The 20,085-nt window shown below is 38.8% G+C and overlaps 1 protein-coding gene across 1 annotated transcript in view; it reads left to right on the forward strand.

The window, feature by feature from the left end:
• SUSD3 (sushi domain containing 3) overlaps positions 1-20,085 on the forward strand; it is a 79,652-nt gene that overhangs the window by 56,250 nt on the left and 3,317 nt on the right. Inside the window, exons 2-4 of the mRNA XM_007499674.3 lie at positions 4,346-4,534; positions 10,548-10,695; positions 18,830-18,997. Of these exons, the coding sequence (XP_007499736.1) occupies positions 4,346-4,534; positions 10,548-10,695; positions 18,830-18,997 (505 nt within the window). The remainder of the gene's footprint in view (positions 1-4,345; positions 4,535-10,547; positions 10,696-18,829; positions 18,998-20,085) is intronic.

Here is a 20,085-nt window from a genome sequence, read left to right on the forward strand (position 1 = left end):
AAGATAGTTTGGTATCTGGCCAGGTCAGGAGAAATTTTGCAGGTTAAATATTAAAAAGGGAAAAGCAGACATCGCCCATTGGTCTTGTACCTTTTAATTTTTAAACTTCTTAAAAGCAGAGTAAATATTTTATTTTTCCATATCAAAACTAAAGTTTCTGGGAAAATGGTAATAAAAACAAGAGCTTAGATGTCTTGAGGATAGGGAGTAAGAGTAGAGAGGGAAGGTGGAAGGAAGCCTAAGAATTCCTAGAATCTCTAGGCAGGAAAGGGACCTTGGGGTACATCTGGTCCTCATTAGAACTCCAGAAAGATCAGGTGACTTTGTCCAAGATCACACAATGAGTTAATGGCAGAAGGGGGACTGGACCTTGATCCAGGGTGTGTCCTGCTACACCAAAACCACAATCTGGAGAATCTAGCATAAAACTATTCAATATTCAATATGGAATTGATATCTAGTGATGCAGAGATAAAATAGCCTAGGGGTGATAATAGTAAGACTAATAGAAGTCACTAAAAGAAGATTATAGCCCAGATTTTCAGACTGTCAGGTGGCCAAGCCCCATCTTCTCCACCATGGGTGTTGCTACCAGTCTGAAGAGCTAGGCTGTGTTTCTCTAAGACTTTCTTTTTGTATAATATCTGCAAAGGAATAACTGATGACTTTTATTTGGGTTTTCCATTTCAAAAAAGTTGCTGAGTTCTTTTCTGCCCTCAGATCTGTGTCTTTCTATCTGATCTTGCAATGACCCTAATCTAGAACATTTAATTCGATGCTGAACTAAGTAAGGCTGGTTCTAGAATTAATCCCTAGACCTGGAAGGAAACAACAATAGGTTAAAACACAAGAGCAGTAAGTATTGGGCTGCCTTTACTTCTAGAGAGTACGAAACAGAAATTAAAGATGTTGAACCTCATTAATTAACTGTTCCCCTCTGTGCTTTTTAAAGATAGTCACTTTCATTTTTTTAAAAATTTAAAAATTAAATTTACTGATAAGAGTCAGCATTTATAGTGAATAGTGGACCAGCCTAAGAATTGTAAAGATGGGTTCAAATGTGGCAGCTGTCACATTGGCTTTGTGACTTTGTTCAAGTCATTTAACTTCTCATCCAAATCTCCCTACAATGATAAAACCATAGGTCATTCATATTGGGGCAGCGGGGTGGCTCAGTGGATTGAGAGTCAGATCTAGAGACAGGAGGTCCTAGGTTCAAATCTGACCTCAACTGTGTGACCCTGGGCAAGTCACTTGATCCCCATTGCCTAAGCCCTTACCACTCTTCTGCCTTGGAGCCAATACACAGTATTGACGCTAAGATGGAAGGTAAGGGTTTTAAAAAAATACATGGAAATATTTTGTTTTGATTAGCAGACACTTTCCAATAAACACTTTTATAAAACACATTCCCTGAAAATTTAAGGTACATTTCTGTCCTTTTTTTTTTAATCTTTGCCTTCTGTCTTAGAATCAGTATTTAAGTATCAGTTGCATGGAAGAAAAGGAGTAGGAAATTGGGATTGTGACTTGCCCAGAGTCGCATATCTGCTCACATTTGAACCCAGGACCTCTGGCCTGTCTCTCAATTCACTGAGCCAAATAGCTGTCCCCATTTCTCTCTTTTGGTAATTGATAAATGAACTCAACTGTTAGGAAATTTATTTTGTAAGAGAGAAATGGCTATTAATCTCATGTATTTGTTAGTTCTTGGTAGCTATTCGATGTCAGACATCAAAGATTTAATTCAAAAACTTTTCCAATCTACATCTTTTGTGTGATTCCAACTGCCTTCGTTGTGTTGGGCCAAAAATTTGTTTTTAATTTTATATATTTAATTTTGTACAGTTAAAATTTGGGTGTGTCCAAAACTTGGTTTCCTCATCTGTAAAATGAGCCAGAAGGAAATGGCAAACCACTCCAGTATCTTTGCCAAGAAAACCCCAAATGGGGTCACAAAGAGTCAGACAGGCCCCAAATGACTGAATTACAACAATTCTGTGGTGAAAAATCATTATGATAGAGAGATCTGAACTCTTCAAAGCCAGGAAGATCCAATTTATAAAGGCTTTGGCAAATTACCCTCTCAGCGTAGTTAATTTTGTAATTATTCTATACCTTGTTTTTTTGTTTTTTATTATCATTTTTATTTTTGTCCAGATTACATGCCAATACAATTTTTAGTAATTGTGCAATTCACGTTCACTTCCTTCCTCCCCACCCTTCCCTAAGACAGCAGGGAATATGATATAGGTTGTACATATGTTATCATACAATACATTTTTCCACGTTGGTCAGGTTGTAAAACAAGATGCATATTGCTTACCCTAGAGAAGAATTCATAGAAGAAATAAAGTGAAGAGTGGTATGTGTCAATATATATTCAGATTTCTTCTATGGCAGTGGGTGGACAGCCTTTTTCATCATGAGCCTTTGAAGTTGTCCTGGATCCTTGCCTTGTTAATAATAGTTAAGTCATTCACAGTTGCTCATCATACATCATTGTTGTTACTGTGTACAGTCTCCTGGTTCTGCTTACTTCACTTTGAATCACTTCATATAAGCCTTTCCAGGTTTTGGGGGGAGCATCTTGTCATTTTTTATGGCACAAATAGTATTCCATTGCAGTCATATGTTACAATTGTTTAGTCGTTTCCTAACTGATGGACATCCCTTCAGTTTCCAGTTCTTCATCACAAAAGAGATGTTATACCAAGGAATAATGTTCTAAATTGACTAAATAAAAATTTCCAAAAATAAAAAATGAGATGTTATAAATATTTTTGTAAAAGTAGGTCCTTTCTCCCTATCTTTAATCTACACCTTGTGCGGGGCTTTTTAAAAACCCTTACCTCCTGTCTTAGAATGGATAATGTCTCCGTTCCAAGGCAGAAGAGCAGTAAGGGCTACGTAGCTGGAGTTAAGGGATTTGCCCGGACACACATAGATAGGAAATGTCTGAGGCAAAATTTGAGCCCAGGACCTCCTGTCTCTAAACTTTGCTCTCAATCCACTGAGCCACCTAGGTGTCCCTAACCTATATCTTGTTGACTGATAATTTCCTTCGTATCTATAATTGTAAATACTATATTTAAGTTCTTAAACTTAATTAATTTTACTATTATTATAAATGCCTTTTTCTATCTCTTCCTCCAAGATTTACTAACCCTCTTGTCTCTGTTTACTCATTGATTCTCTAGGATTTTCTAATCAGACCATCGTATCATCTGCATGTAGAGATATTTTGGACTCTTTGCTTATGCTTTTTTCCTTCAGTTTCTTTCTTGTCTTCTTGCTGTAGCTAGCATTTCTGTCACTGTATAAAATATAAAAGTAAAGACAATGGGCATCCTTGTTTCACCCTTAATTCTTTGGGGAAAGCTTCTAGCTCACATTTCAACTGGGTGAGGGGAGTAATGCCAAAACCAATTAATGATTAATTAACCTCGGTAACGGTAGGCTCTCAGTGGGTTGGGGAGGAGAACCCATTCAGAGGTTGAGAAGCAATAAGATAGGTAGAGATCAGAAGTCTACTTTTTCTAAAACGAGTGAAAGAAAACTTTCTTTTTTTAGTGTTAGAAGAGAGCATAAGAGGGTGAGGGTGTGGAGCAGATCACAGGATGGTCCCTGGAGGGAAAAAAGGAACTGAAATCAGTGTTTTGCACATAGACTTAAAAAAAACCATTTAGAGTAGACATTTATAAGATCTTAAATAAAACTTAAACTCCTTAGAGCCCTTCTAGTTCAACCCTCTTATTATTTTACAGATGAGGAAACTGAGGCCCATACAGGAAAAGGGAGTTGTCCAAAGTCACAGAAATAGGAAATATTAGAGGTGGAATTTGAACCCTGGTCCTCTGACCCTAGGGCAAGTGTGCTTTCCACTGGATCCATGCTGCCTCTCAACCCAAAGTACGACAGCTTCATGCTATAAAGGGAAAAACCTTGGATTGGGAGTAGACAAGTCTCGGAATTTCTAATAATTCATTATGTTACCTTCACCTCGAGCGAGTCTCTCCTCTGTGGTCCAAAATCTCCCCATCTCTCCATTGAGGGAGCAGACTAGATTGTCTTATAGCTCTAACTTTCTGTGATTCTGCCTATAAGGGACTTTTGTCGTCCCCACTGTCTGGCTATACACAGATGATAGCATGTTCCTCGCAAGAATGACTTTCCTTGTCTGTTGGATGGAGTTGAGAATGGTAGGCACTGACCATGGCTTGGTCTCTGGCCTCAATCACCCAAAACACAGAGTGCCACAATCCAGTCACCTCATTCTCCATCCTGAGGATTCTTTGCATTTGTATTCATTCTTCACAATAGCTCTTTCTGGTTAAATCCACAGGTCAGTGTAGCCGAGCCTCTCCTCCTCAAGGGGGCACCTTCCAAGTGATCGCTGGCAATGGTACCGCTCTTGGGACGATACTGATGTTCCATTGCCCTATAGGCCACCAGATGCTGGGGCAAGGCATCGTTACTTGCATCTGGAGAGAGAATGGCACAGAGTGGACAAATGGGACACCGACATGCAAGGGTAAGGACACACAAAGTCCCTTCTTGCTCCTTCCCCCAGCTTTGCCTTCTCTTTATCTACCTGAGAAAGGCTCTTTTTAAAAGCATCTTATCAAAATGTTACTACTATCTGACTGAAGACCAACCAACCCCATAAAAAGAAAATAGTTTATATATTTTATATTGTGCTTCTGTTCAGCTTTCTGTTAAAAAGCTAATTATCTGTTTAACAAAGACTTTTCTGCTTTTGATAGAATTTAGCACATGAAAATAAATTTATTAAGCATGTGTTCCTTAGAAAAAATACAAGACTTGTAGGAATACAAATACATTTGCGGAAGCATTAAGTCACTCTCTTATGGAAAGGCTACAACTAAGGCAAAAATACTTATTTAAACAAATAATAATTAGTTTGGAGAGGAATAGTCAAAGTAAACTGAACACACTTTGAGAGCTTTAAGGCATACAAGACTTTGACAATTTTTTAGAATCAATTATACAAGTTAATCATTGCATTTTATAGATAAAGAAATAGAGACGTGAAACCAGGATCAGTGTTGTTCAGTCATTTCAGTCATGTCTGCCTCTTTGTGAGCCCATTTGGGTTTGGGGGGACCAAGATCCTGGAATGGTTTGCCATTTTTTTCTCCAGTTCATTTTACAGATAAAAAAATAAACAAAACTGAGGCAAACAGGGTTAAATGACTTGCCCCAGGACACACAGCTCGTAAGTGTCTGAGACCAGATGTGATCTCAGAAAGATAAGTCTTCCTAGCTTCAGGCCTGGCACTCTATCCACTGTACCACCTGGCCAGGATTAAATGCCAGCAAAAAGTCTAAACAGAAAGCACAATGCAGGAATTTGCTGGTTGTTCTTCCTCTGCATGAACTTTCCTCTTAAGATAAAGTAAACTCCTAGATGTAAACAATGGAGAGAGGACTTTAGGGTATAATACTTGACCCTGAGGAAAGTTTGAAGGTGCCACTCTGAAGTGGAGGGGTATAAGGCTCATGAAATCAAAGAATTTGGAGGTATAGGGACCCTCAGCATACATTTAATCTAAGGATAGGGATAGAAAATGGATCTCTGATTTCCTTGGTATAAGAAATGCCCACGTATGGAAACTTAATACTACCCATTCAGGTCACCACCTTCACTAAAACTTGGAATCTTAGAGGATTGCCTAGAGTTCTCAGAAGCTAAGTACTTTCCCAGGGTCGTACATCTAGTATATGTCAGAGGACTTGAACCCAGGACTCTCTGATTTCAGGATGAGCCCTCTATCCATTATACCCTGCATTTTCTCTTCTGATTTAACATCCTCATTTTATAGAAGAGGAAAGTGAGGCTAGAAAGAAGAGATTTGCCCAGGGTCACAGATCAGTAAAAACGGATAGGAATAATTAATAGATTCTACCCAGAGGTAACTGGGAATGTGTTAGAACCAGCTCATCCTAGTTTGTGAAACTAAATTTCCTGTGTGAACATTAACACCTTGGAAATCTAGCAAACACCACAAATCAGGATTTGATTTATTGGTCTGTTGATTATCTAAAATTAGGAAACTGATGGAGAAAATGTTAATACAGACTAAGCTTTAAAGATATGTTCTTTATATAATTTTTTACTCAGAGGGTCATTTAGTAAACATATGCCCCCACATCAAAAGAAATAGCACAACTCTAAATGATTGTTGCTGATAAAATTGACTTCAAAACCTCAAGGAGTTGGGATTCATTACTATGGGTCCTTTCCCCACTGCTATAGACTACAGCTGCACTCTACCTTAGTAGACAGTCTTTTTTTTTTTTAAAGCTCTTACCTTCCATCTTAGAATCAATACTGTGTATTGGTTATAAGGCAGAAGAGTGGTAAGAGCTAGGCAATGGGGGTCAAGTGACTTGCCCAGGGTCACACAGCTAGGAAGTGTCTGAGATCAAGTAGAGTCTTTATGAATTGCTAGGGTTAAAAATTCATTACCTTGTGGTCAAACTGGAAATGAGCTTCTCAAAACCTAGTAAGGCTGACCCTCAGGTGACAAACAGTCCATCACTGAGCTTCTACCTGAAGCCTTTCCAATTTGAAAGGGCTTCTGGGTTTTTTTTTTTTTCTGGCTTTCTTGTATTCCTCTGACCCTTATTTCCTTGACCATTCTGTAGGTCTCTATTGTTTCAGTCTCTAGAAATCTTAAATTAGTGGGAAATCATGCTTCTGTCTTCTAGGTAAGTGATGTTGAAGCATATTCACTGACTCTCAATTCATTGGTTCTGTCCTTAAGAGGAAGCTTGAAGCCCAACATCTTAGTCCTCTTCTAGAACCATCTGGCTAGTGGCCATGGGCCTAGATGACCATTTTCTGTGAGCTAGGGCTTCATCTCTGCAGAGGTTTCAGGGTCCCACTACTTCTATCACAAGTATGCCCAAGGTAATACGGATGAGCTCAGAAGGTATTTTTTTCTTACTTTTAGTTTAGTTTTTATTTTTTATTTCTTTTGGGGATAACTAGCCCTTTATTTTTTTATACATGGGTTATATATGTATGTCAAGCAAAACACATTTCCATATTACTCAATTTTGTTGGTGAATAATTTTGTAAAACCAAAACCCCAAGTCATATATGCAAATAGTCAAGTAATAAATCATATGTTATAACCATCATTTATACTCCAACAGTTCAGAAAGTGTTTTAAGAATTAAGTTGTCATTGACCTTGTCAATAGCATCATCATTCCCCTGCTCTCCAGTGTATACTGTGACTTAAGACAGCTACAGAGACTTGTAGTAATACCCAGGGCACTGGCCTTTTTCCAGGGGCAAACACAAACCACAGGGAAAGTTAGTCAGCTTTCTGCCTTACCTGACTTCTCACCTGATTCTTCCTCTTTCATTCCAGTGGTATAGAGGAAAGAATGCTGGTTCTACAGTAAGGGAACTGGATTCATATCCAACCTTTAACATCTACTATCTCTGTGGGGTCCTTGGCAAGTCATTTAACTTCCTTGGTATTAGACTAGGTCATTTTTAATATCTTCAATTCTGGGTTCAATTCTGGACTCAAGACACTTCCTACCTGTGTGACCTTGGGCAAGTCATTCAATCCCCATTTTGTAGCTCTTAACCACTCTTTTGCCTTAGAACCAATATATAGTATTGATTTTAAGACAGAAGGTAAAGTTTTTTAAAGATATATATCAATTGTCCAGCCTTCTGGATTTTGGTACCACAGGATACCCTACATGATTGTTTTTTGTGTGTAAAACTCACATTCTTTGTTGGATCTGAATCCTATTTTGGCATGCCCTTGCCCTCAATTCATTGGCAGTATTGGGGGAGGAGGGGATATATATATATATATCTATATCCTTTGGAACCAATGGCTATTGAACATCTTTCCCAGGTCCAGCATCTAGTTATACCTGCCATTTCCCTATTTTCTCAGGTTGATGATTTGGTTAGTTTCAGACAAAACATCTTCACCTTTCCTCCTAGAAGGATGCATCTAGGTCTTTCTGCTTTTTTACAGAAGAATATTTACATTAGGTATAGGTGATTTCATTAGTCTGTATAATCCCTTCACCAACACAGACCACAAGCCCACTATAACTCAGGAAACAGACAATCTTCCATCGTGGCTATAACAGAGAAAAATCATCACTCTATGGTCAACCTGGTTATCAACTTCTCTGAAGGTTCCCAGGCTGACTTTCAGGTGATAGTTCATGGCAGGCATGTACTTGAAGACTTTCTGTGTGGTTAGGATATGCCAGAACTTATATGTGGTTGTCATTCAAGAACCCAATGTCACCTCCAAACCACAATCAAACTTCAGAGGAAAACTTAAGTGGAAGATATTCAAAATAATGGCTTCCATTTATAGATCTCTTTAGGATGTGATTGTTGTTGTCTCTGATGTCAAGAAGTCACCAATCTGAAATCTTAGCTCATGGCTAAGAGCTGTATTCTTAGAAAAGCCAACATGCTAATGGCCTACAAATGATGGGTAGCTCTTTGATTCTAGACTCTAGATGGGAAGTGCTTTGTATTTTAGACACATTTCTAGAATGGAAACAAGACATTCATCAGGCTACTACAGTCTGATAGAGATATCCCTTAAGAATATTTGTCTCAATAGTTCTTTTCGTAGTAGCAAAGAATTGGAAATTGAGAGGACGTCCATCAGTTGGGGAATGGCCGAACAAATTGTGGTACATGTTAGTGATGGAATACTATTGTGCTATAAGAAATGATAACCAAGATGATTTCAGAAAAAGCTGGAAAGATCTACATGAACTTATAGAGTGAAATAAGTGGAACTGGGAAAGAACACTGTACACAATAATAGCAATATTGTATGATGATCAACTGTGAAAAGTTGATTACTCTTAGCAATGTAATGATCTGGGACAATTTTCTAAAAAATTTAATTAATTAATTAAGAATATTTTTCCATAGTTACATGAATCATGTTCTTTCCCTCCCTTCCTCCCACCCCCCCCCCCCCTCCTGGAGCCAACAAGCAATTCCACTGGGTTTTACATGTGTCATTTCTCGAGACCCATTTCCATATTATTAATATTTGCACTAGAGAGATCGAGTCTACATCCCCAATCATATCCTCATCAAACTATGTAATCAAGCAGTTGTTTTTCTTCTGTATTTCTACTCCCACAGTTCTTTCTCTGGATGTGGATAGCATTCTTTCTCATAAGTGATCTGGGACAACCTTGAAAGACTTATGACAGGAAATACTATCAACCACTAGAGAAAAAGTTGTTAGAGTTGGATGGTTGTGGATCAAAGAATACTATCTTTCACATTAGTGTATTTATTACTTTATTTTGGGTTTTGGTTTTATATGAGTGTGCTCTTACAACAATGACCAATATGGAAATGTGTTTTGTATGATCATAAACATAAAATAAAATGAAAAAAGAAAATTATCTCAACAGCTAGCCTAGAGTGCTATGCCTGAAATTGGTAGGACCCAGGTACACGTCTGACCTCACACACTTCCTAGGCAAGTCATTTAACCCCTATTGGCTAGCCCTTGCCACCCTTCTATCTTAGAATTGATATTAAGTCAGAAAGTAAGAATTTTTTTTAAAAGGAATATTTGTCTCCTTATGTATTAATTCTGTGTTCATCAGGAAATCTTCACCACCCTTGCTGTGGTATCCAGCAGGTAGTACCCTATGAAAATGAAACGTCTTTGAACAGGAACTATTCCCAGTGTAAGAATAGTGAATACTCTGACTTGTATGGGGCTTTGCCACCTAAAAAGGTCTTTCTCCTTCATTATCTCAATTGACAGTAACAATACACCTAGGAGAAGCAGGTATCTACATTTATCTACATTTTATAGCTAAGATACCAAAACTTGGTGAGTCTAAACAACTTGGCACTAGTAAGCTACATGGTTTAATGCTCTCTCCATTGTCACTCTACCCCCAGTTTGGATTATATAAATTTTGGTTCTCAAGACTGATCACTTTGGGGTGAACATAGACAATTGAGGTCTTGAAGTGAACACCGGGCTCTGGACTTGAGAGAAAGCCAATGAAGCACAATCTTACCGTATAAGGTCCAGGCTGGCTCCAGCCAGCATTGATCACTGCAGGATCAGCTGGCAGGCAAACAGCTGCTCCATCTGGAAATAGCGACATTTGTGATAGACTGACAGAACTAGCGCCAGGGTTTCCTGGGATAGGCTTATGCCAGTTGAAAGGGATGGGGAGGGCAATGGCATTTGATCTGACGGTGCTTTCCAGCTAAGGAGCCCTAGAGAGACGAATGTTCCCTTCATTTGTGCCAACAAATTGCTGGACCAGGCAACATCAGCGTTGCAGAATGCCTCCCCTGGAAGCCCAAGCAAAGCATTCCAGGGGCCTTTGTGGCTGGCAGCCTAATGTTTCCCTTTATAGGAAATCTTCTCTAAGGTAAAACAGGGCTCTGTGGGAAGTTGAAAAATGAACTCATTTTCATCAGTCCTGTGATACCTTGTAAATTGTTTCCGTGTCCGTTCCCCATTTGTACAGCTCTACCCGTCTATGAAACCTTTGGGTTTAAGGTTGCTGTGATCGCGTCCATTATAAGCTGTGCCATCATCCTGCTGATGTCCGTCGCATTTTTAACCTGTTGTCTCCTCAAGTGTGTAAAGAAGAACGAACGGCGTCAAACTGAAAGGTACATCATCTTGGAATCACAAGAGTCAGAGCTGTAAGGGATCTTGGAGAGCATCTAGTCCAAACTCCTCCTTTTATATAAGAATATTTTATAGAAGAACCAGAAGCCTAGGGCGGGGTTAGCGATTGGCCACAGGTCTTTTGGATAATAAATAGCAGAGCAGAAATTCAATCCTGATGCCAAATCTAGCCATTATTATACCATTCAAACCCAGAGGCTATAGAGTTTGTAGCAATCCTAAGATTTGGGAGAAAGATTTTATTTTCCTTCCCTTCTATTTTTTTTAAACCCTTATTTTCCATCCTAGAATCAATACTATATATTGGTTTTAAGGCAGAAGAGCAGTAAGGGAGAGGCAGTGGGAAGTTGCCTAGTGACTTGGGCCAGGATCACACAAGTAGGGAGTGGTTGAGGCCAGATTTGAACCTAGGACCTCCCATCTCTAGGCCTGACTCTCAATCCACTGAGCCACCCAGCTGCCCCCCTGTCTGCTTATTGTTTAAGAAATACCCAAGACATCTGTTAAAGAAGAGAACCAATACTAAAAGATGAAAAAATTTACAAAGCATGCATACAGAGGGTAATGCTAGAAGGCAGGTTTGTTCTACAAATATCTTTGAGACTTGGTAGGAAGGAAACAATACCTGCCATACCTGGCGTGTAGTTTTTTTCTTTTCAATTAATTAATTAATTTAGAATGTTTTTCCATGGTTACATGATTCATTTTCTCTCTCCCCCTTTCTTCTCCCCTCCCAGAGCTGAAGAGGAATTCTACTGAGTTATACATGTATCATTTATCAAAACTTATTTCCATGTTATTCATATTTGCAACAGAGTAATCTTTTAACAAAATCCCTAACCCATTCCCATCAAACCATGTGATCAATCCCTATCTACCATGGAGTACAAGGCTGGTGGATCTCTAGAATTCAGAGGTTCTGAGCTTCAATGGCTAAGCTGATTATAAGTCTACAAGAATACTACACTAAAATGGGGAGCTCTTGAGAGCACAGGGGCAACCAGGCTGCCTGTGGGGAGGTGAACCAGCCCTGTTTGGAAACAGAGCAGGCCCATCAAAGTGAGACAAGGCCCTTGTTTAACCCTTATACTTCCAACCTAGGTCAGAAGAAAAAGGAGGGAGGAAGGAAAGAGAAGAAGGAAGGAAAGAGATGAAGGAAGGAAGAGAAAGAGAGGAAGGAAGGAAGGAAATGTGCTTTATTTCAGATAAAATATTAAGGAAAAGGAAATTGAATAACACTCTATATTAAGATGATGTAATTCTATAAAAAATTCAAGAAGCAGGAAGAGAAAAGCATGGTTGGGAGAGCATTTGGGTGAAGACTATCTATAGTCAGAAACAGAAGGCATCTTGTCACAAGGTGAAGGAACCATTGACCTGATTCCCACCAACAGAGGAATGACAGGTTGTTTTTTTTTTAATAGAAATTATGGGGAACCTTGAGGGGATGTGTCCACTCTATCTTAGAATTTATGATAATGAAGAAATAAGCTGGACATAACCTGATAAAGCACCCAAAATTCCAAGGGATATGATTTTAAAGGATTGAGAGCAAAAATGAGTAGGACCTCGTAGATTAAAATTCTATAGAGGGAGTCAGATCCAGAGAGTATAGGACGGTCTGAAGAGTAAAATTCTGAATACTCTAAGCAGAAATTATTCTGAAAAGGGAAAAGAGGAGCAATATATGTATATATTTACTCATATGCCAATTTAGATTTTTAAATGAAAGATGAAGCCAGAAGCAAGAGAAAGTAACTACGGACAGATTTAAAAATTTTACACACAGTCCTGTAAGAATTGTGTCAGCGGTGCTAGAGCCTAGAACAGTGGTTTCCATTAAGTGATTTATGAACTCCTTGTGGATTCTTGATGATGGTCCAAGGGATTTGCACAGTGGTATGCTGATAAATGTTTCAGAACCAGCTCTCCAAAAAAACAAAAACAAAAAAAAGAGAAAGATGCATGACACACTTTAGTTTAATCTTCCTTACTAGCACCTTCTCCATTTCTTTAAGTTGAGACAATCGAGCCCTAATTTGTAGCATTTGTCAGTTTCTAAAATAGAAATGCTTACCCTGAAATTTAAACAACAGCTCTTACCTGGCTCCAAGCATGACCCTGAGTTCTCACTAAAAATTCTTTTACAGTGCCTTAAGGAGCAAATAATTGAAAGAGAATGAGTAGTATGTTAAATACCCCCAGGGGCTGACAACACTTTTTTTTTGGTTGCTTTTGAAAAAGGTTCAGGAACAAAAAATATTGGGAATCACTGGCCTAGAATGAGCTGAGACTAGCAATGAATATTCAGAATATCATACAGAATTGTGGGCTATTCTTTTGTTTTAGTGCAATAATAGTTCTCCATCTTTTTGGTCTCAGGAGCCCTTTACAGTCTTAAAAAAAAAATGTGTTGACCCCTCCCCTCATAGAGTTTTTGCGTATATGGATTATCTCTGTCAATATTTACCATATTAGAAATTAAAACATCTTAGTATTGCTATAAAAAAAGTTTTTCTCTTGTAGATTGTTAAAAAGGGTATCAAGGACCCTCAGGGGTCTGCAGACCACACTTGAAGGATTATTGTTTTAGAGCAATATTGGGCATAATATGATAAAAGCTAGCATTTATATAGTGCCTACTATGTGGCAGGAACTGTGCTGAGCACTTTACAGATGTTATCTCATTTAATCCTCACAACAATCCTGTAACATAGGTGCTGTCATTCCCATTTTATAGTTGAGGCATCTGAGGCAAACAGAAGTTAAGTGACTTACCCAAGGTCAAACAGCTAGTTAGTATCTTTGATTGGATTTTAATTTGGGCCTTCTTGACTTCAGGCCTGGCACTCTCTATCTACTGTATTGCCTAGCAAAAAAAGAAAAAAAGAAAGTGGGTAGGAAGATGATGATAAAAGATGAAGGAAAGAAAGCGAAGTTGCTCAACTCCTAATTTCCTTCTCTTTTAACTTTCAATGAGAATAAACTTGGTTAGTTGTCACCCAGTAAAGTGAGGAGTTGAGTTGGCAAGTCTGGATGAACCATGTCCTAGTGTCCTAAAAAGAATTGCTAGCTGTGATTGCTGAGTTGCTGCTGCAAGAGAGGTGCCACGGGATCAAGGAAGGTCAAATATTGTCCTGATTTTCCAAAAAATGGAGCAAGGAGAATTTTGCAAACTATCAATCAAGAGATTAAGAAATATTTATGGAGGCAGCTAGGTGACAAAGAGAGCCAGGCCTAAAGATGAGAAGTTCTAGGATCAAATTTGGTCTCAGACACTTCCCAGCTGTGCGACCCTGAACAAGTCACTTAACCCCCATTGCCTAGCCCTTACTGCTCTTCTGCCTTGGAACCAATACAAAGTAGTGATTCTAAGATGGAAAGTAAAGGTTTTATATAAAAAAGAAGAAGAAAGATTTATTAGGAGGCCACTATGTACTGGGCAGTGAGGATTCAAATACAAAGATTGAAGTAACCCCTGTTCCCAAAGAGCTTATATCCTACTGGGGGAGAAAAACAAGTACATATTACATATATATACACTGTATCAATAAAGTTAATAAATATAACTATTTAGAGAGTAGTTAAATGAAAGACAGTTTCAGAGGGAGGCTATAGCAGTTGAGAGATCAAGAAAGGCTTCACGTAGAAAGAAGATAGTGCCAGAGTCACCTCTTAAAGGAAGGGAGGGCCACTGTGAGGCAGAAGTCAGGAGGGAGTACTTTCTGGCCATGTAGGATGGCCAATACAAAGGCATGGAGATTGGAGATGGGGTGTCATGTGTGAGGAACAGAAAGAAGACCAGAATGACCAGAATCGAGGGAACAGGGGAAATGATGGGGCCAGGTTATGAAGAGCTTTAAAAGCTATACAGAGAAATTTATATTCTGTCCTAGAGGCAAGAGAAAGCCATTGCAATAGAGTAGGAAAGTCACGTAGTCGGGTTTAAGTGAAGGAAAATTATAGTGTGTAGGATGGCTTGAAGGAAAGATTTGAAGCAAGGAGGCTATTTTATGATGTAGGCAAGAAGTGATGAGGCTGTGGTAGTTATGTGAGGAAAAGGGAAAGGTCAGTTTTCGAAGATAGAAATGATATGGATTGTTATTGTTCATCTTTTGTTTTCAAAGGGGACCAATGACACCATGGAGGTGAACTGGCAATTGATTAGATATATGGGGTGAAGTAGAGGAGTCCAGATTAATGAAGAAACCAAGAACTTAGGAAACTGGGAGGATGATGGTGCCTTTGACAGAAATAGGAAATATTAGAAAAAGGAAGGAAAAGTTCGGTTTGGAACATACTAAGTTGAAATGTCTTGGGACATCTAGTTTGAAATGTTCAATAGGCAACTGGTGCTAAAGGACTGAAGCTCAAAGGAGAGACTGAGGTTGGATTTGTAGACCTGCGAGTCATCTGTATAAAGATGGAACCTGATGAGCTTATCAAAAGAGAGAGTATATGGAGAAAAGAGAAGAGTTCCCAGGGTAGAACCTTGGGGAACCTCCACAGTTAGGGGACATGATATAGATGAAAAGTCGGCAAGGGAAACTGAGGAGGAGCAGTCAGACAGGTAGGAGAACCAGAAGAGAGCATTGTCATGAAAACTCAGAGAATGAAGACTATCTTGGAGGAGAGCAGCAGAAAAATGATAAAGGAGAAGAAAGTTTTTTAAAGATAGGGAGAAGTGCATCTTTGAAGACAGTAGGGAAGGAACCAATGGATAGGGAAGGTGGAAGATTTGAGAGCAAGATTACTAGAGAGAAAGCATACTATAGACCAGTGAGCTTGACTTCTAGTCTTAGAAAAGTTTTAGAATGCAGTATTAAGGAAAGGGCGTGTGAGTAGTAATAAAGGGAAGCAGTGATCACCAAAATCCAGCATGTTCTCATCAAGAACAAACTAACTTGTTTTGTGTTTTTTTTTACAAACAGACAAGTATTAGATTAAGGAAATGCTATAGACACCTAATTAGATAACAGCAAAGCATATAAGTAACTCTCTTATGTTCTCCTTGTAGATAAGATATACTGGACTACATTATAGCAAAATAAGAAATATTTGGAACTTGTCAGATGACTAGGCACAATGTGTAGTCAGGGAGGTCTCTAGCTGAATGCTTTGGGGATTTTTCCTTGATCCTACAATGTCAACATTTTAATCAATTATTTGGATACGGTATAGATTAATTTAGTCAATAGAATGAAATAGAAAAGCACTCATTAAGTATTTACTACATGCCAAGCACTATTATGCTAAGTGCTTGGGTCACAAATAGAAAGACCAGACAGTCTGCTCTCAGGGAGCTCACATGTTAATTAGGAAAGATAATATATAAAGGAAGGCTCAGCTTCATGGCAGATGAAAAGACCAGGAGGTATTTAGGGCCTGGCAGGCAAAGCAGCAAGGCAAATGGTAAGGTCCCACAGACGTTGGAGAACAATGGCATGCCAGATGGTCCCTGACCAGAAAATGTGGAACTGAGTAGCATGAGACTCTTTGAGTTGATATTGAGAAGTGGGAATGGAAGTCAGCCTGGTGAGATCCAGGCAAAAGGGGTGTGGGTAGCAGATGATAAGGACTCTAGTTCTCCATCATAGTGCTGGCTGAGGCAGACTAGGGGAAGGTCATTAAGTATTTATTCATCAGTCAACAAGCATGTATTAATCACTTACTATGTGCAAGTCACAAAGATCTCATCAATCTTGTCAAATGCAGATAACAAAAAATACAGGGTCCAGATACCACAAGATCTCAGTGGGCTAGAATACTGAGCCAAGTAAAATAAGATTGCTTTAATAGGGACAACTATCAAATTCTACATTTAGATTCAAATAATCATTCTTACAACCATAAACAGCAGAAAATATGGCTAGACAACAGTTTCTGTGAAAAAGATCTAGAGTTTTTAGCTGACTGGAAACTGAATATGAGCAATAGTATAATACTCTGGCAGCCAAAATAAGGTAATGCCTTTCTATTCAAGAGGACAAAATATCAGTTTGGGTTCCAAGGCGGAAGAATGGTAAGGGCTAGGGAATAAGGGGTAAGTGACTTGTCCAGGGACACACAACTTAGAAAAGTGTCTGAGGCCAGATTTGAATTCAGGACCTCTTATCTCTGGGCCTGAATCTCAGTCCACTGTGCTATCCAGCTGTCTCTCTCCTCCTCCCCCCCTTCCCCCCATTGGAGGATGCCAAGCAAAATGTTTCTTGGTTATTTTTAATTTCTTGGTTCTTTTGTATTAAATATTTAGAATTTCACATTAGAACAAAATTAGAAATTAGAAAATTAGTCAAGTACAAGCCAGGGTAGATGCTCCCAAGGCACTTTCCTATTTTAGATTCTATGATTCATAAACCTCACTATTTAGAGTAGTTTTTTCCAGTTGGCAGTGCAAGGAATCATTCCTAGATTCTTTTTAGCTCTGGGTCCCCAGGAACTTCACACCCATAATTTCAAGGTGACTGACCAAGATGTATAGCATATTCATTCATTCATTCATTCATTCATACAGTAGTTATGCTCTTGATCTGAGCAGAACTGAGGGCATCCATCAACTGACCAGCTAGACCGCCTTGGGTTTGGGGATCACCACAAGAGGGAGCCACAGCAGCTACTGATCTATTTCATTTTCATTAAGTTTCACTGGTGTTCAGAAAAAATATTTCTTGTTACTTCCATACAGCATCAGGGATTTTTAGCAGTAGCCTCAATCACAGCTATTCATGTAAGGGCAATGATTGAAATGTACATCCTGATGTGACTGAGGACCAAAATTTTCAGATTCTACCATGTTTCTGTATTTTCAGAGTCAGCTTAAGAAGGAGCATGTTAGGGTGATGGAGATGGAAGGAGGCAGGGAGAAGCTATCCTTTGTAAGAAAGATTTCAAAAGAGAAGGAAAAAAGAATTTAAAACAAACTACCTATATCTGACCCCATATTCAATATTCTATACCCATAGTCCTCTGCCTTTGCACTGAAGGAAAGGAGGTGTATTATCAGCTCTTCTCTGGGGCCAAGCTTAGTCATTATAATAATTACATAGCTTATGACTTTAAATTTATGTAGCACTTTGAAGTTTGCAAAATGACAAAGATAGATAAAGATAGATGTATATATTACATATTTATGTGTGTATACATATATTTTTTTCTCATTTGAGCCTCACAACAATCCTATGAAATAGATACTATGAGTATAATCCCTATTTTATCAGTGAGAAAATTGAGGCTCTAGAAACACTAAGAAACTACGGGTTGGGCAAGATTTGAGCCCAGAATTTTCTGGATCTGCATCCAGCACTAAATTTTACTTATCTCTATTTTACCAACAAAGAAACTGAGGCTGCAGAGAAGTTAAGAGACATTACTGTGGTCCTAAAGCTTGTAAGTATCCAAGGCAGCATTCGAAAACCAGCCCTTCTGTCTCCCAATGCAGTGCTAGACCTAGTCTCTCCCACTGTTTCTACCCACTCCTCAAATTCAGCTATAGTGATGCTTCCCTATCCCTTTGAGAAAGCTAAATCGGCAGATGCAGAAAGCCTTCCTGGGGTGCAGTAAACAAGTTTGGGGAGATGGGGAATTTGCAGCAATCTGAAGTCAGACTGTTCTTATCCAAACCATCTTCAGACAAGAGCTTTGACAGAAGGGTTGTGATTTAGCAACAGTTTTCTTTATAAGATTCCTGCCAAAATATTTTTTTCTTTAACTAAAAGTGAGCCTCGGTTTCCTCTTCTATAAGACACAGATACCACCTCATCTGCCTTTCTCAGAGGGATAGAATGAGAATCAAATGAGAGAAGTAAGGCATTCTAAGTGGCATTTTCACCATCATCATTCTCTGATAATTCACAGCTAGTTACTAATTGTAAATCATTACTTATAGCTAGTAAGTGGCAGAACTCAGAGTCAAAGCCAGGTATTCTGAATCCAAATCCAAGGACTCTTCTGCTACACCATCCTGCCTCCCTAATGGATTGCAAAGACCTGGTATGGAAGAGGGTTGTCACTTCTTTTCCTTGTACATAGACAGAAGCCAGTTACGAGGGTCCCTAGTGGGTTCTCCAGCATGTGTTCAGCCGGACAACTTTTTAAAGCTATTGTTTGGCCTTCCAGAGATATGCAGTTTTGGTACCAACTCAGAAGCGAAGAACTAGAAGATATGCAAGCTGCTCACTTTGGCTACAAGGGTCGAAACAACAGCAACAACAATAGGGCCAGGAATATGTCAGTGAGTGTTGGAGAGAATGCAGAGGCTGCGTATGACAACCCAGGTTTTTCCAGGTGAGACCCTCTTAAGACCACTGTACTGCGGAATGATTGAACTGTATGTTCACAGACCTTGAAAGGACCAGGAACGTAAATGGGAGAAACATTCCATCTATTTTCCATGTATTATATATAAATTCACATTTATATATTTTCAGGTCAGTAACATGGATGGAGGAAAACATTCCGTCCATTTCCTATGTATTTTATTGATTTATTTGTATGTATGTAAACTCATGTTTACTTATTTTCAGAATTAGGAATATGTATGGGGAAATGATTCTATCTATTTCCTGTGTATTTTTTTATACACATATATATTCATGTTTCTATATTTTCAGGATCAGGAATGTTGATGGAGGAAAACATTCCATCTTTATTTTCTATGTATTTCATCTTATATACATATACATATATATTTATATGTAATAAGCCCTTACTTTCTATCTTAGCAGTTCTAAGACATAAGAGCAATAAGGGCCAAGCAATCAGCATTAAGTGAGTTGTCCAAAGTCACACAGCTAGGAAGTGTTTGAGTTCATATTTGAACCCAGGTCCTCTTGACTCCAGGTCTGGTGCTCTATCCACTATGTTACCTAGCTGACCCTCTTTTATATATTTAAATATATTTTCAAAAAGGTCCAGAAGTTTCACCAGACTGCCAAAGGGTTCCATGGTCCTTGTCTAGAGGCAGGAGCACTGGGTTAGTAGGCAAGAGAACCTCGGCTCTGCCCCAGCTTCACCATGAAGTCACTTGATGACTGTGAGCTGGTCCTGTCCCTTAGTATCATCCTTTATAAGAAGATGGAGATGAACCAAGGCAATTCCAACTCTGGCACTCTAAGGTGCCTTCCTGCTCTGGTATTCTGCGTTTAAAGTCAGAAATGTCAAACCCATTAACACAATAGAATGTAGATAATATTAATATATGATTTTCTAGATCAATATGTGGCTGCATGAATCCTTATATATGGTTTAGGGGCCTCAGTTTCTGTTTGAGTTTGATATCGCTGTTTAAAGGGTCCTCACAGTGCTTTCATTCTTTGTTGCTAGGGCGTCCCAGTTCTTCTTTTCATCATTCTAGGATTCTACTTTTAAAGCAC

This window comes from Monodelphis domestica, chromosome 7, assembly GCF_027887165.1.
Source record: "Monodelphis domestica isolate mMonDom1 chromosome 7, mMonDom1.pri, whole genome shotgun sequence".
NCBI lineage: Eukaryota > Metazoa > Chordata > Mammalia > Didelphimorphia > Didelphidae > Monodelphis > Monodelphis domestica.